This window comes from Heteronotia binoei, chromosome 6 (genome assembly GCF_032191835.1).
Source record: "Heteronotia binoei isolate CCM8104 ecotype False Entrance Well chromosome 6, APGP_CSIRO_Hbin_v1, whole genome shotgun sequence".
In the NCBI taxonomy this organism is placed as follows: Eukaryota; Metazoa; Chordata; class Lepidosauria; order Squamata; family Gekkonidae; genus Heteronotia; species Heteronotia binoei.
In genome coordinates this window covers 63,910,719-63,925,628 of record NC_083228.1, presented here as the reverse complement: position 1 = coordinate 63,925,628, position 14,910 = coordinate 63,910,719, and the positions used below count along the sequence as shown (strand labels likewise).

Genomic DNA, 14,910 nt, shown 5'->3' with positions numbered 1-14,910 from the left:
AATTATCTACCCTCTCATTATAGCTTGCTAAATATTTTCGGCATAAATAAATACTGAAGTCATATATTGTCTACTAACAACTCTGCAGGAATGTTACAGAAGATTTTTCACCACAATAACTGTACACTAGGACATTAAAAGGAAGCAAGTGAATGTGGAGTTGCAAGGCACTCATGCAACTAATTTTCACATTTCTAGGGTAATGTCCAAACAGACAAACACTTCTGGATTCTAAAGGAATGCTCCTGAAGTGGTTGCACATAAGTTATAACACTTACATCACTCTGCAAGCCGTAGGCCCACTTGGCCCATTCCACTTTCATGTCAGCAGGCAAGGCCGTGTAACGATGCAAGGTTGTCTTGTATCCCCTCCCAGTGGCTAGATCCTGAGCTTTCTTGGCATGGACAAGATTGATCATATCCATGGACACATGATAATGGGTCTTTACATTCTCAAATGCCTTTTTATATTCCAGATCACTCTGCACCTTTGACATATGGAGCATGTGAGCCATCTGTGAATCATTGCTCACATCTTTTACCCCTATCAACTTCCCTTTAGATTTCTCATAATTCTCCTTATATTTTACCTGAGAAGAAAGAAAGGGGCGGGGGGAGAGGCAAAGATATACAATTAGTCTACAGTGTGTAAGTAGCCCATTTACTCTGGTGAACTACTATCATGTACAATATATCAAAATCTTTGCCTACAGGACAAGAAACTTAGAGCAAGTAACATGGGTCAACTTCTATATGTCAATTTTTATCTAAAATGAAGACGCACATATGACTTCTGTGTGATTTTTATGCTCTTAAAAGAAGCATATTTTTATTTACTGCTTTCAGTTGGCCTCATGTAACTTGAAACTGAGTGTGTTATAGAGTTATATTCCATTTCTGGAATATACTGAATCTTAAAACATCTTACCTGTCAACACAACTTACCTTCAATTTCTCTCACTATAAATCTTTCTAACTAAAGCTGTCCCCTCTTTCTATTTTTATTTTTTTTATTTAAGTATTCCCTTTTGTTTGGCTTGGGATGGAGCAAGGCTATATTCTTAATTTAAGAATCAAAAATTCTAGTCCATCTATCAGTTAATTTATCCTTAACGGGATATTTATTTATACATATAAAATATATATGTATGTATGTATTTATTTATTATTGGCAAACTGGACATTATCCTAAATGCTAAATAAGGTGTTCTACAAGGTTATATATATTATAGTACTTTATGCACAGTAGAATTTTGTTATATGTGGAATTAATCTACTTGATACTACTTCATTCAACAAAGTTCTGTACAACTTGGAAATTTCAATAAACATTATATGCTTTAAAAAAAACCCGATACGATACCACTGCAAGTGTTTGAATTTTTCCCCTTTATCTTGATTGAACCACTCGTTAACCAAACCAAAAGGATATAGCACACTCTTGATGCAACAATATCTATAGTTCTCTTTATATTTTGTCCCCTGCTGTATTTAGGGCTGGCCCTACCAGACTTGGTAAGGTAAGCGGATGTCTCCAGTAGATCTGGACAATCATAAAAGAATGACCAACATTTTCAATTGTTCAATTTTTGTCTTATACATTTCTACATGGGTTGAAAAACTTAAGCTGCTCCTGGGAAAACATAATTCAAAAGGTCAAATTATACTTTCAGACACTTTCACACTTTCAGTTCAAGAAAATATATTTTCTTCTTCTCAGAGGGCTGGTAGTGAAATTTAGTTCTTCCTAGTACCATCCTATGATAATTCTTATGAAGCTATACTAAAACTGTAAATAGCCCTGTGGCACAGAGTGGTAAAGCTGCTGTACTGCAGTCCTAAGCTTTGCTCGCGACCTGAGTTCAATCCTGGTGGAAGCTGGGCTCAGGTAGCCGGCTCGAGGTTGACTCGGCCTTCCATCCTTCCGAGGTCGGTAAAATGAGTACCCAGCTTGCTGGGGGGGGGGGAAGTATAGATGACTGGAGAAGGCAATGGCAAACCGCCCCGTAAAAAGTCTTCCATGAAAACATTGTAAAAGCAACGTCACCCCAGAGTCGGAAATGACTGGTGCTTGCTACTGGTGCTTCCAAAGGTGCCACTCAGCCGCTTTCAACCTGAAAGCGACCAGCACTGCTAAAAGCACACTGAGCTTACTGCTGGGGAAAAGTGCTTCTCCGATTCTGCCTTCAAGGCAGGGTCAGAGGAGCACTCTGCGTGTGTAAGGGGGCACATCATGGTGCCCCCAGGTGGGGTGCCAGCCCTGCCCCCAACCTGGCTTGCCCTGGATAGGCTGATCTCATCAGATCTTGGAAGCTAAGCAGGGTTACCTCTGGTTGCTATTTGAATCAGAGACCACTAAGGAAGTCCAAAGTTGCTACACATAGGCAGGCAATAGCAAACCACCTCCTTTTGTGTCTTGCCTTGAAAACTGTTTGGAGTTGCAATAAGTTGCTTGTGATATGACAGAACTTTCCACCTCCAGTGATTATACCATGTCGCCCTCTAACCAACAGGAGGTTCTGTTATATTCCTTCACTGTTCGGCTATAGTTTTGCTTTGTTCTTGTTCTGTCCTGAGTAAGTGTATGGAAGTTCTGATCTAGTCTAGATGCCAGTGCTGCCTATGGCAGGAGACCTCCTGGCAAACCCCACTTCCCACTATTACTCTGGTAGTGTTAGGAGAAAAAATAATTTAATAACTGCTATCAGTGCAATGCCACTTCCAGGGGAAACCTGAAATGACATCACACAGCTTGAAGAATCACCAGAAACGCAATGGTTTTCACATAGAATTTCCAGTGATTCCTAGAGCAGTGCAGCATCACTTCTGGTTTCTCCTGAGAATTGACATAATGCTGTGGCAGTAATGGTGTCCTCTATGTCCCCAATCCCTCCCTTCCAGCTCCATCCAGGGGACAGCCATGGGCTGGCAACCCTATCTAATAATGCTTCAAATATTACAACTATGTGGAAAAGCTGAGGAACTTGGGATTGTTCGGTCTGAAGAAGAGAAAGTTGATGGGAGACAAGATTGCTCTCTTGGAGTATTTGAAGGGCTGTCACTTAGAGGAAGGCAGGAAGCTGGTCCTGTTGGCAGCAGAGGGTAGGAGGCATGATAATGGGTTTAAACTAAGGGTAGGAAGGTACCAGCTGGATATTAGGAAAAACTTTTTTACAGTAGGAGTTGTTCAACAGTGGAATTAAGCTTCCTAGGGAGATAGTGAGCTGCTCCTCACTGGCAGTCTTTAAGCAGCGGCTGTACAAACCCTTGTCAGGGATGCTCTAGGCTGATTCTGCATTGAGCAGGGGGTTGGATGAGATGGCCTGTATGGCCACTTCCAACTCTATGAATCTAACTACTACCAGTGAATATTAACTTTGAGGTTTTGGTAAATGAATGGATTGAAAAGACGACAGTACAATTACTCAGTCTTTCTAGATACTCACATCACTTGCCAGATCTCTCTTTGCTTTAGCTGTCAGAAATGGTATTGCATCAAGATGAAGTTCAAATCCTTTCTCCTTCTGGTGCTCCCAGCTACTTTTGTAAAGTTTCTAAAATGTCAAAACTATAATTACTTTTTGTTTCTGTCATGTACCATTGGTTTAACACTAATACCTAAAATATACAAATTTTATCAGATTCCCTCTGTTCTATTAACTATTAAAGAAGATGCTGTCTTTATTCCACATTGCCTGCTGTTCACATTTAGAAATCCTTTGTTCCAAATTACAATTATAATTTACTGAACTGAAAGAATTATACAATATGTAGGCTCCTAAGGTTAGGACTAAGGGTCTGTCCCACTGCACTAAGGAACACTGATAACAGCAATAGTAGTGTGAAGGCACTTCCACCCTACAGACTTAAACTGATTTAATAGTTATTATCTCTTTCTGAAGACCCCAGGGAACTGTACCTCTCTGATAGTGAGATAAGATTCTCTTCTTAGCTTTTTATATATACCTGAAATTCTCAGTAATTGAGGGAAAGTTATATAACAAATATAAAGGTATCAGTTCGCTAACCATAGGTCATTATTTCATCAGTACTGTAGCATTCAATGCATCCTTACCTGACTAATATTTGCTGCATTTATTTTGGCCTGTATGAAAAGTGGCTCATCTTTATTGATGGTGTAATTATGAAGAAAATTCTCCTTTGCTGATCTGTATGTAATCTGTTCACAGAATACAGACCAAATAGTATCAGCTCTAGCCATAAATTATTTTTGGAAGCAAGAAATAGACAATGCTTCCAATTATTAATCAGTGATTAAAATATTATCAAAAGTCAGACATTATGCTAGACTGTTTGTGAACAAGAAAGCAACCTAAAATGCATGGGTAACAAAACTCGTATGAAGAACTTGGACATCTGACTGTATCCTTAATTCAAACTGGCAATCTCACCAGCTAACAACTTCACTTAAGCTATTAATATCTTGAGTTAGATTTATTCCACAGATAGCAGCACCTTGCCTTGACAAAACAGTCTCTTCCACTAGGGGAAAAGCTCTACTATTAGTGGGACAAATCCATATGATTAAATCCCCTTTTTGGAACACTGAAAATGGTTGTAGCCACTTTATCTTCTGGTACTTTTACCAAAACTAGGTAAAAGACCAGGCTCTTTTCCCCTGCTAAATGAAAGCAAGGCATAAGAAAAAAGGGAGTGCAACAGAGCTTTTCAGAAAAAAAAAAATTTCCTAAGTACAGTCTAAACAACTTAAATGGTTTTACAATGAAGCAATGTAGAGACAATCTAATTCATGTACAATGTAATTTTAATGACAGGCAGAATAGCTTCACTGAGGAAAGAGCTACAGAGGTCGGTGCTGATGTTCTAAAGGATCCAATTTATTCCTTTCCTCTCTAGTTTTGTACATGGCCTTTATCACCACAGTTTCTGAAACCTGGTCAGCACGTATCTGGATACCCTTTGGGTTTAAAGGTTTTCTACCTCTGGAAGTAGAGGGAGTTCAAACAAAATCTTAGAAGTACACCTCAAACCTGTGTAAAGCAATGGCAGATTTTCATGGCTGGATCCTATTGCTTTTTCAGTGGTGGTGCCTGTCCCCAAGAATTACCAGTTTTAATGATAAAGAATCAGTGTGGAGAGAAGGGAAAGCAGGGACTCACATCACTCTGCAGTTCCTGGCTTTTCTTCGCATGTTTGATCTGGGAACTGTCTGCCACACTTGTGAACTTAAGAGCATCAGCTTTCTGTCTGTACTTTTTCTAATTAAAATAAATGTTAAAAGGGGTGAAACAGAAATCATTACAGTGTTTTTCAAAGGTTAAAGATTAACAAATTATACCTTCCACTTATTGCCAGATGTAATATAAGTTTCCAAGTTGGAAATGAAGACAAAAATCATTCAGAGGAAATGGGAACCCGTTTCCATCTTTCTGCAGAGAAATTTCTTACCGTGTAATTCACCAGTCAGTGAAAAATACCAATTTGTAATGAAGATGAGCCAATGTTTTCAGGCCTTCTTAAATGCTGCTTTTTGCTACTTGGAATGTGATAATGCATGTAAAGAGAACTAAGCCAGAAAAAGTCATATTCATAATTTTGTAATGCAGAAATCTGCAGGTATGATTCTGAGCAGGGCTTTTTTTGCAGAAAAAGCCTGGCAGGAACTAATTTGCATATTAGACCACACCCCTGACACCCCCATTGTTTCACACAGGGCTTTTTTGCTGAAAAAGTCCAGCATGAACTAATTTGCGTATTAGGCCACACTCCTGTGAATGGCAGAGAAGAATACCAGAGATTTTCCAGACACATGTCTCACAGTGCAACACTACTAATTTTGCTACAAATCCAGGCTAAACTCATTGATTCCAATAGATTCTGAATGGTGGAACTCTTATATGGTGTAAAATGGTGTAAGATTTAGGATTGCACTGTTTCAAAAACCCATGAGGAAAAGTGCCAAGCTTGCAGGTTTTTGAAGCTTGATTGTTCCTTGGAGGTGTAAGATGCTTTGGTATATATGGATAAACTCCAGTATAGAAATTACTGAAGAGAGACTGTTTGAATCATAACTCTAAAGAAGGGGAAAAAATGTCTGGATTACCTGGGATTTGCATTATTTCTAAATTCAAGCTTGGCAAATTGCATCAAGCTCATTCTTGATTTACAATGGAAGTTCTTGGGAATCCTAATGGGTCATGTCTCTTAGCAGACATTGAAGTTATTGCTCATAGAATCTGAGTACATTGGCTCACTGTAGCTTTTGTTTTCTTGTATTTACAATTATGTATATCTGAGTGATGTACATGTGGATACCCCATACTGGTTATCTGTGATTTTTTGTTCTGTGATTGCTTGTGTTTGGTGTTTGACTTATTGGTATTTATAAGTATGACATTGGTTATAATATTAATGATTAAAAAACAACAAGTAACTGAGAATTTAGTCATTGTACACATTTGCTCTCAAAATAAAAGGACAATAATTGTTTGCTAAAACGTTTTACATACAACATTTAGTTTTAGCTATAATATTACATCTGTTTCTATACACAGCCTTTCTTAAGTTTGCTGTTGTGAAAAAAATAATAATAAAACAGCCTGCTCATAAAATGAGGCAAACTCTTCTGTGCACTTAATTGCAATTTATACCACTGTGTATTTGCATATGTGCCTAATGTAGCATTTTTATGAGAGGAAAGGCTCTATTCAAGTTCAACCTTCTCAGCTGAAGCCAAGCCTGAGTTGTTATTCTTTTTATTATTATTATACTACACAGCACTTCAAAAAACCCAGCTTATTATTCTGTGGAAAAGCTAAACATATTAAGAATAAGTTGCTTTTGGAAAACCATGCTAAGTCAAATATGAAACCAAAGTAAGAATAATAAAAATGCAGCATTAGAAGCATTCAGGTATGTGTTTTTTACCACTTGATATAGTTCTGATACAGTTCAGAAATAAAGAGTAATAGCAACTGATAATCACTGCTTCTGGCAGTAAGTATTTATATGGAAAACCTCAGCAGTAGATGTCACTTTGCTTCTTTGCAAGATATCAGATCTGAGCATTGTTGCTTTTCACTGTCTCTGTTTTGCAGTATCGGTGATGGCAGATGTCAGGAATCTACAGCATCATCAGAGTATATTCTCACTGGTAACTTAAAATAATCTTAACTAACTACTCTTTCTTCTTTTCTCACCATGAATTTATTTTCATAAATCTCTTAAATTTTCTTCTAATTTCCAGCTTAACGCAGGTTTCTACAGACAGGTACAGCAGCCTACTGGGATCCTGACAACCTTTCTTGCACCACCTTCATGGAACTGCAACAACAGAAGGATTGACAAATATCTAGCATGCTAGTGATTTGTGACAGCTTGCAATGGGTTAGATTCAGCCAGCTTTTTCATTTGGTCTCAACTAATATAACAGCCCCCTTCTTACATGATTTTGTCCATGTGTTGCATGATTTCCAGCACATCCTATTTGGTAGGCAAAAGGGAACACTTTCTCTTCCTTTAACCAGGGGAAGCCAACCCATTTGTTTTTTCAAAATATGTAATCCTTCTATCCCTTTAGTTTCATATAAAACAACAAAATCAAGAAACTTACCTCACTGATAAGTTTTCCTGCTTTCTTGGCTTGTTCTATATTAAGACTTCCATCTGCTATCCACCCAACTCCTTTCATCCATGTCAGGTCTGTCCTGTACTGAAGCTGAAGAAAAAATTAGTTTTATTGCATAAACTGAGAGGTAATATTCAGTAGATTCTGTGTGCACGTGTGTAGAAAGTGCCATCGAGTTGCAGCAGACCCCTCAGGGTTTTCAAGGCAAGTGATCCAGCAGAAGTGGTTTGCTGTTGTTTTCCTCAGTAAAGTCTTCCTTGGTGGTCTTTCATACAAGTACCAGGACTTTTTCGCTTCAAAGATATGATGAATCAGGTTATACTATACCATGGCTTTTTTTGTAGAAGAAGCCCAACAGGAACTCATTTGCATATTAGGCCACACACCCTGACACCAAGCCAACCAGAACAGCATCCTTATGAGTTCCTACTAAAAAAAAAAGCCCTGTAGTATATCATTCCACATCTCTCTCAGTTGATTCTAGAATATATGAATTTCCTAGCCCTAATAACAAACACACAAGTTACAACCTATTCAGTGGTGTTGTTCTCTACTGAAAATACTGCTTTCAGACCAATTCAGTGGTGTTGTTCTCTACCAAAAATACTGCTTTCAGACCATTTTGCAATGCAGTACTTAAATAAAATGTAAATCAAACTGAGTGTCCAACGCGTGGTCTGTCTAATAATAAAACAGTTAAGACACTCAATCAGAACTTTGGTACCTACCTCACTCTGTAGCCCATAGGCCTTTTTGGCCCACTGTGTCTTTAAGTCTTCTGGAACCACTGTATACTCGTGGAGTTTCTTCCTATAATCAAGGTCACTAGCCAGAGCTTGGGCCTTTTTGGCATGCTCCAAGTTTATCATGTCCAGCGGCAAGTGGAAATGTGTTTTACTCTTCTCAAAGTCCTTTTTATATGCAACCTAAATAATAGCAGAATTTAACATTTACATTACATAAAAGAGTGCAGAAGAACAACAGCATTATATTTCATTAATATAATATTAACAAACTCATTTACTGTAAGTCCATCAGTTAGATTAAGCCAACATTCTTTCTGCTTTGTATGTTTGTCTGAAATGTATGACTGATTCCTCACTAGATAGCTGCTCCCCCTGCCCCAGCTCAAGTGATCACTTCCCCATCAGTTGCTGTGTAGGCAACTTTTTGATTTACAGCTCCCTCCAATTTCCCTCATGGCTTCCAGAACAAAAAACAAGATCAGGAAGCTGCAAGGGAAATTGGAGGGAGCCATGGATCAAAATGCACCTGCACAGCAACTGGTAGGGAATTGATCACTTGAGCCAGGGAAAGCAGAAGTGGGGGGTGCAGCAACTGCTAGTGAGGAATTGGTTTATATTTGTATGAAATGAAAGACTACTGCACTCAAACCATTCTGCCTAAAATATGAATATTCCTCTCAACAATTTATAATGGAGTATAGTTTTTTTAGTTACAATTCAAATAGATTCACTGTTTATTATTGTTATTTATGTAGCACATAAAATGTTTAAGAATGAAAGACATAGTGAAGTGCTTTAATAATTAAAAAAATATTTTTAATACAAAAAAGAAATTATTTACCTCACTACTCATCTTGGCTACCTGCAAAGAGTGCAAAAGTCTGGAATCTTTGTTTGCCATTGCTTTACCTTTTGTTTTCTCATATTCTTCTTTATATTTAATCTTTAAAGAGAAATATTTTAATATAAACAAAACAAATCATTTTGTATTTATTAAAAATGAGACATAACAATAAAAGCATACATTATAATCATGGTGGCTAATGTGTCCCATTTTGCAGATTTGACTGTGTTTATTGTATCTCAGTCTAACTGACTGCAGAGATCTGTCAAGATGAGAAAACAGGGGCGGGGGGAGGGGGACTGTGTATACCACTTGGAGCCTCTTAGAAAAATGAATAAAATTCGATAGTTTCAATGTTCTGTATATTACTTAGATGTTTAAAAACTCTCATTAATTTAACTAAGTAAGATGTATTTCAAAAATTTCAGAAGTAGCATCTTGAGGGTCATTTCAGGGCTACAGCAGAATGGAAGGATAGCAGACCGCACTGTGTGGTAAAAGCCTTTCTGTTCATGGAATCACTCTGTACAATTCACTTCATAAGTTTCTTATTAAACAAAAATATCTTCACTCTCCAGTTTAAGTACCATTTCTACTTATTACTTAAACCTTGTACAGTCAAATTTGAAAAAATATTTCTTCAAGATTTGGAGTGTACATTCCACTTGCATTTTGAACTATAGCAATCATGGGACACGCATTCAAAAATAATTAATAAATAAAACACATTAGCAAATACTCTATTCTAAGAACTGCCAACAAACACAAATTAATATAGTATTAGCATAATGTGATACAGCTATGCCTAGAAAATGCCATCATGAAATAAAACTGAAAAAAAAAAATTACAGAAATACATGCTTTTAAAATATTGTGAAAGACAGAAAGACAAAGACATTCTGGCCAATTAAAATGTGCCTTATTTTAATTAACATACTAAATTTTCTAAGACATTCAATTTTTGTTACTCTGTTTTTATATAAAAGAAACCATTTTCAAAGGTGATTAGTCAGAAATAGAAAATATTATACAGTTTCTTCTACAGTTCATCAGCGTATGAAACAGATTAATATAAAGTTAAACCTAAAACTTAAAACACCAAATCAACATGCTTTCATTTCCCTCATTTATTACTGACTTTTCTTAGGAAAAAGTCCTAAAACTTATGTTTAACCTACATCACTGGCAAGATCTCGTGATGCCTTGGCAGCCAGCAAAGACATGGAATCCAAAGTCATTTCAAAGCCTTGGCCTTTGCTCTTCTCCCAGCCTTCTTTGTACTTAATCTGGTTTAAAAAACACATTAGAACATCACTGCCTTGATTATAGGGAAGCAATAAAAATGTGCTTAAGACCAGCAAATGTAATATATATGATTAAAAACTGAGTGGGAAATTGAAATGGTATACCATTCTATTTAAGACATAGATTAAATGCTTCTTTCATTGTAAATACAGAATTAAAAAATTAGTATAGTTAGAAGAAACCCCCAACCCCTTACATCCACAAATGACAAAGATTTAACCTCTTTCCACACCTATACCTTGCAGCTCCAGAACAAGAAATATCACTGACTAAGGAGAATATGTCTACCTGTGGCAACATGGCATGCAATGCATTTCATAAAATGAAAATATGCAAATGTCCATAAGACATTCCATTAGAAATGATATATTTCAAATGTGATTTTGATACAGAATATGTTTCTTACAGCTGGTGTAAATAAAAACCCAATGAAATCTTTGGCATACTTTGAACATTCACCTAAATTGGTTTTACAAGTTAAAATGGAAATATCTAATGCCTTCTGCAGATCCTCCATATTTCATGCTTTTTATTATTCATATATCACTATAATACACAAAGGTATATTTGTATTTCAATATTCTTACCTCACTGTATAGTTCTGCATTGGCTTTAGCCTTGACTAACTGTGGTACATCCTGAGGCAGAGTATAATGTGTTTTGGTTTTCTCATACTGAGCTCGATAGTTTAGCTGCAACAAAATAAATATCTTAATGTCATTTAGCCATATACACTGTAATCAAAAGCTATTTTTAAAAAATATAATACATGATTATGACCAGATTCTCCAGATTTTATGAGGAAATTTGTAAAAAGTTTTTTTTCAGTATAAATTTAAAATTACAACTCTGCTGTTGATTCTGATTTCCAATTAGGCTCTGAGGGTACCAGAAAAGCACTATGCCTCCTGGCTCGTCCCCAGCTGGCTGGGCTAGAATCAACTGTCCTGCTAAGGGATCTGCCTTACCAGGCTGTGAAGCCTGCCCCAGACAGAGCCCCTTTCCAGAGCAGTCCTCTATTCCCACCCTAAGCCACAAAGCCCACAGGTGTGCCTTTTTCCCAAACTGGGTAGGTGCCCTCTGGTGCTCACCATATCTGCTTTACCTTTTACCACTAATCTGCTTCCCACTCATAGCGTGACCAGGCTAGCTAACCAGGCTCCACCAACTTCAAAACCACATTCCACTGCACCCTGTGCAGGGTAGGTGAAAAAACACCTCCCTGCTCAGCCAATCACAGGGTGTGTGCAAAAAATTCCTACCCAGCCCCAAATATGGTGACCAGCAAATCCTACATAGCATACAAGATGGGAGGGTGGGCCAAGGTGTCAAAGAGGAAGTGCACTGGGGAGGAGCCAGCCTATATTACCTGCTGGCCCCTCCTCTCTTGTTACCTGATGGTGGGAGACTTGTACCCCACGTTACAGCCCCATCCTTCCCAAGGTGGCAAAGGCACCATTTGGCACTCTGATCAGGGAAGTCATGTTATCATTTAGTATGGATCTTTGTAATCAATCATCTTGAATTGCATCAACAGAATTCTCATTGCTATAAAAATATGTACGCAAAATAACATAAAATACATAAAAATAACTATGCTATATAAAAATAGTACAAAATACATGCAAAATGCACTATGCAAAATGCAGATCGCACATCTACAATAATGCACTTACACCGTTAACTATTTGCTTATGATAGTAGTGCTATTGGCACTCTGGCAATCTTTCTCCCTACATAAATAAATTCCAGGGGGCTAGTTTCCACAAATGTGATAAACTAATATATGGACTGCAGGCAGGGCTTTTTTTCTGGGGGAATACAGTACAACAGAGTTCTGGAACTCATGGAAATGCAATTCTCAAAAAATGTTTGAAAGTTCATGAGGGGCACCCGTGTGTTTCTCCTTCATTTCCTTCTTGAGAGTACTAGCACCTTTTTGTCTAGAAAAAAAGCCCTGGTTGCAGGTATAGGCCTCTATGAGATAATGCTCTCCAAGCAGAAATCATCCCCTACAAAAAAAACTTCCTAGATGCTAGAGAAAAATGTCCTCTCACTGACATGCTATTTTTATATCTTCAGGGAACTTTTTTTATATGTGGAAAATATCATATGAGCCTCCATCTGAGGTCACAAGCCCAGAGACAGCTTTATTACCACAGTGAGAACAAGGTCCTAGGGCTAACATTAACCTACATTAACCTTACCACTTGTAGTTACTTATTTATAATCATGAGCAATTTAAAGTTACCAAGTTGTTCATCAATAGTAATCAGCTATAACAAAAGTTAAACTTCTCATTATTCTTTGAAGCACTGAGTTTGCACCATTTGATGTTTGAGCTGTAGCCTATGTATTTTCACTTTTTAATCTCTGTGTTTTGTTGGTGTTAAACAACTTCCAGTCAATTATAATTTTAAAATCCAAATTTTCCTTCATTCTGCCAAAAGAAAAACAATGGTATGATACTCAAGGTAATAGTTTGTGGTATTTTAGGGAATGGGCTTAGCAGAACATTATGGTTCAAAGTGACAAGGATATATGGGCCTTCCAGAAGCAAATGGTCTAAACTGTTTTGTATAATCCCACCATGCATGCCAGGTATGTATCTTGAGTCCAACTACACTTGTAATGCCATTTGAAGGCTCAGGCTTCAAATCTCCATCTTAGCAGTGCTAAGAAGAAATTATGTGCAACAAAAGAGTTCATGATCTTCTGCATGGAAGAAAGGCATTGAATAAATCTCTTTGAAAGCAGGCAGACTCAGAAGGAAGCACAAGTGGTAGGGTTGCCAACTCCAAATTGAGGAAAACCTCAAGATTTTGGGGGTACAGCTTGAGGAGGGTGGGGTTTGGAGAGGAAAGAGACTTCAATTGGGCATTATGTCAACCTTCCAAAACAGCCATTTTCTCCAAGTAATAGTGGAAGATCTCCACCTACCACTTGGAGGTTGGCAACCCAATAAGCAGTAATGTTCAAACGTCACTTTGGCCTGACAAACTGAATTCTGCTATGGACCTTGTCATTCTACCTATCTTTGAGCATGAGGGCTTATGGAAAAATCAGAAGAAAAATGAGGTCAGTTTAGTGAAAAGGCCAGGAGCTTAAATTATTTCCACGAAGTGCTATTACAATTATTATGGTATATGATTAATGTGAAATTAGAAAAGTGATATCAATATCTGGTTTCTGACAAGGAGATTCTTCTGGAAAATATAAGCTCCTTACATTTACAGCTTCTAGCCATGTGATAAGTGCAAGATACCTGCTTAACTATGTTATAGTTCTCATACTTTCAAGTAATAATGGACAGTATGACTTACATCACTAAGCTGCTGTGCATTGATTTTTGCTTGAATGATCTGAGGTGTACAGGTAACAGAGCTATACTTCAACTTATCTATATTTTGTCTGTAGTTTACCTAAATTAAAATAAAAATTCACACATCATAACAAGATCAAGTAAAGCAATTCTCCAGGCTCAAAGATACAGCTATTATTAAGACAGAGAAATACATTTTAAGCTATCCACAGCAGTAACTAAAAAAAAATATTGAAACCAAGCAGCTGTTACAATGATGAAATTTCACTCATTGAATTTATATAAAATCAGCATCCTTATTTTTCCTTCTGCCTCTTCTGTTTGACTCACACTAAGACCAGTTCTCCACTCACCTTGTTCTGGTCTTGTTGCTCCTTTTTCTGCAGCGCTTCTGCTAGATTTCGCACAAGTCGCCCCGGAGCTGCAAGTTGCCCCACCTCTTTTTCAAGATCCCTCCACAGCAGGTAGAAACTGGTTTTCAGAGGATCCTGCCTGCCCCAGAGGGAACTTGAAAAGAGGTGAGGCAACTCGCCACCCCAGGGCAGATTGTGCAAAATCCAGCAGAAGTGCCACAGGAAAAGGAACAAGAAGACCGGAACAAGGCAAGTGGGGAATCGGCCTAAGAAAAATGAAATAATAGACACTAAAAGAGGTTTTTTTGTTGGAAGAAAAGCATGAAAATTATCACTCCAGTAAAATAATATTAAATTAAGATTTTTAAATGTAAAAAATATACAGATATTCATTCAATGGGGCAAGTTAGACATGCAGTGGAAAACTGTAATAAGGCAAAAATATTATTTCAAAGTCAGTAAGTTCAATAATTTGCTAATACATTAATGTACTGACAACAATACTAAACTATACAAAGTGTATTATTAAATCCACAAATTATGCAAGATAAATCCTCATGGTGAGGTTTCTGTTTAAGCCTATTCCTCCCCAAAACTTCCATGTCACTCAACAGGATACAATTATTATCCTCAGCAGGCCTTAATTAATATTCACTCTAGTTAATTACCTCCTTGCTAAAAACAGCACATTGTATGCTACTCAAAAGTGGTTTTCTGAGGGTTAGTGTTTT

General features: G+C 37.4%; 1 protein-coding gene across 2 annotated transcripts in view; it reads right to left on the bottom strand.

Moving 5' to 3' along the window:
• Window positions 1-14,910, bottom strand: part of NRAP (nebulin related anchoring protein) — an 84,019-nt gene that overhangs the window by 43,634 nt on the left and 25,475 nt on the right. For both annotated transcript variants that reach the window (XM_060241610.1, XM_060241611.1), the window contains exons 15-24: window positions 13,828-13,926; window positions 11,092-11,196; window positions 10,378-10,485; window positions 9,197-9,298; window positions 8,338-8,535; window positions 7,595-7,699; window positions 5,142-5,240; window positions 4,076-4,180; window positions 3,447-3,554; window positions 279-590 (exon numbers count right to left, since the gene is read on the bottom strand). In XM_060241610.1, coding sequence (XP_060097593.1) covers window positions 279-590; window positions 3,447-3,554; window positions 4,076-4,180; window positions 5,142-5,240; window positions 7,595-7,699; window positions 8,338-8,535; window positions 9,197-9,298; window positions 10,378-10,485; window positions 11,092-11,196; window positions 13,828-13,926 — 1,341 coding nt within the window. The remainder of the gene's footprint in view (window positions 1-278; window positions 591-3,446; window positions 3,555-4,075; window positions 4,181-5,141; window positions 5,241-7,594; window positions 7,700-8,337; window positions 8,536-9,196; window positions 9,299-10,377; window positions 10,486-11,091; window positions 11,197-13,827; window positions 13,927-14,910) is intronic.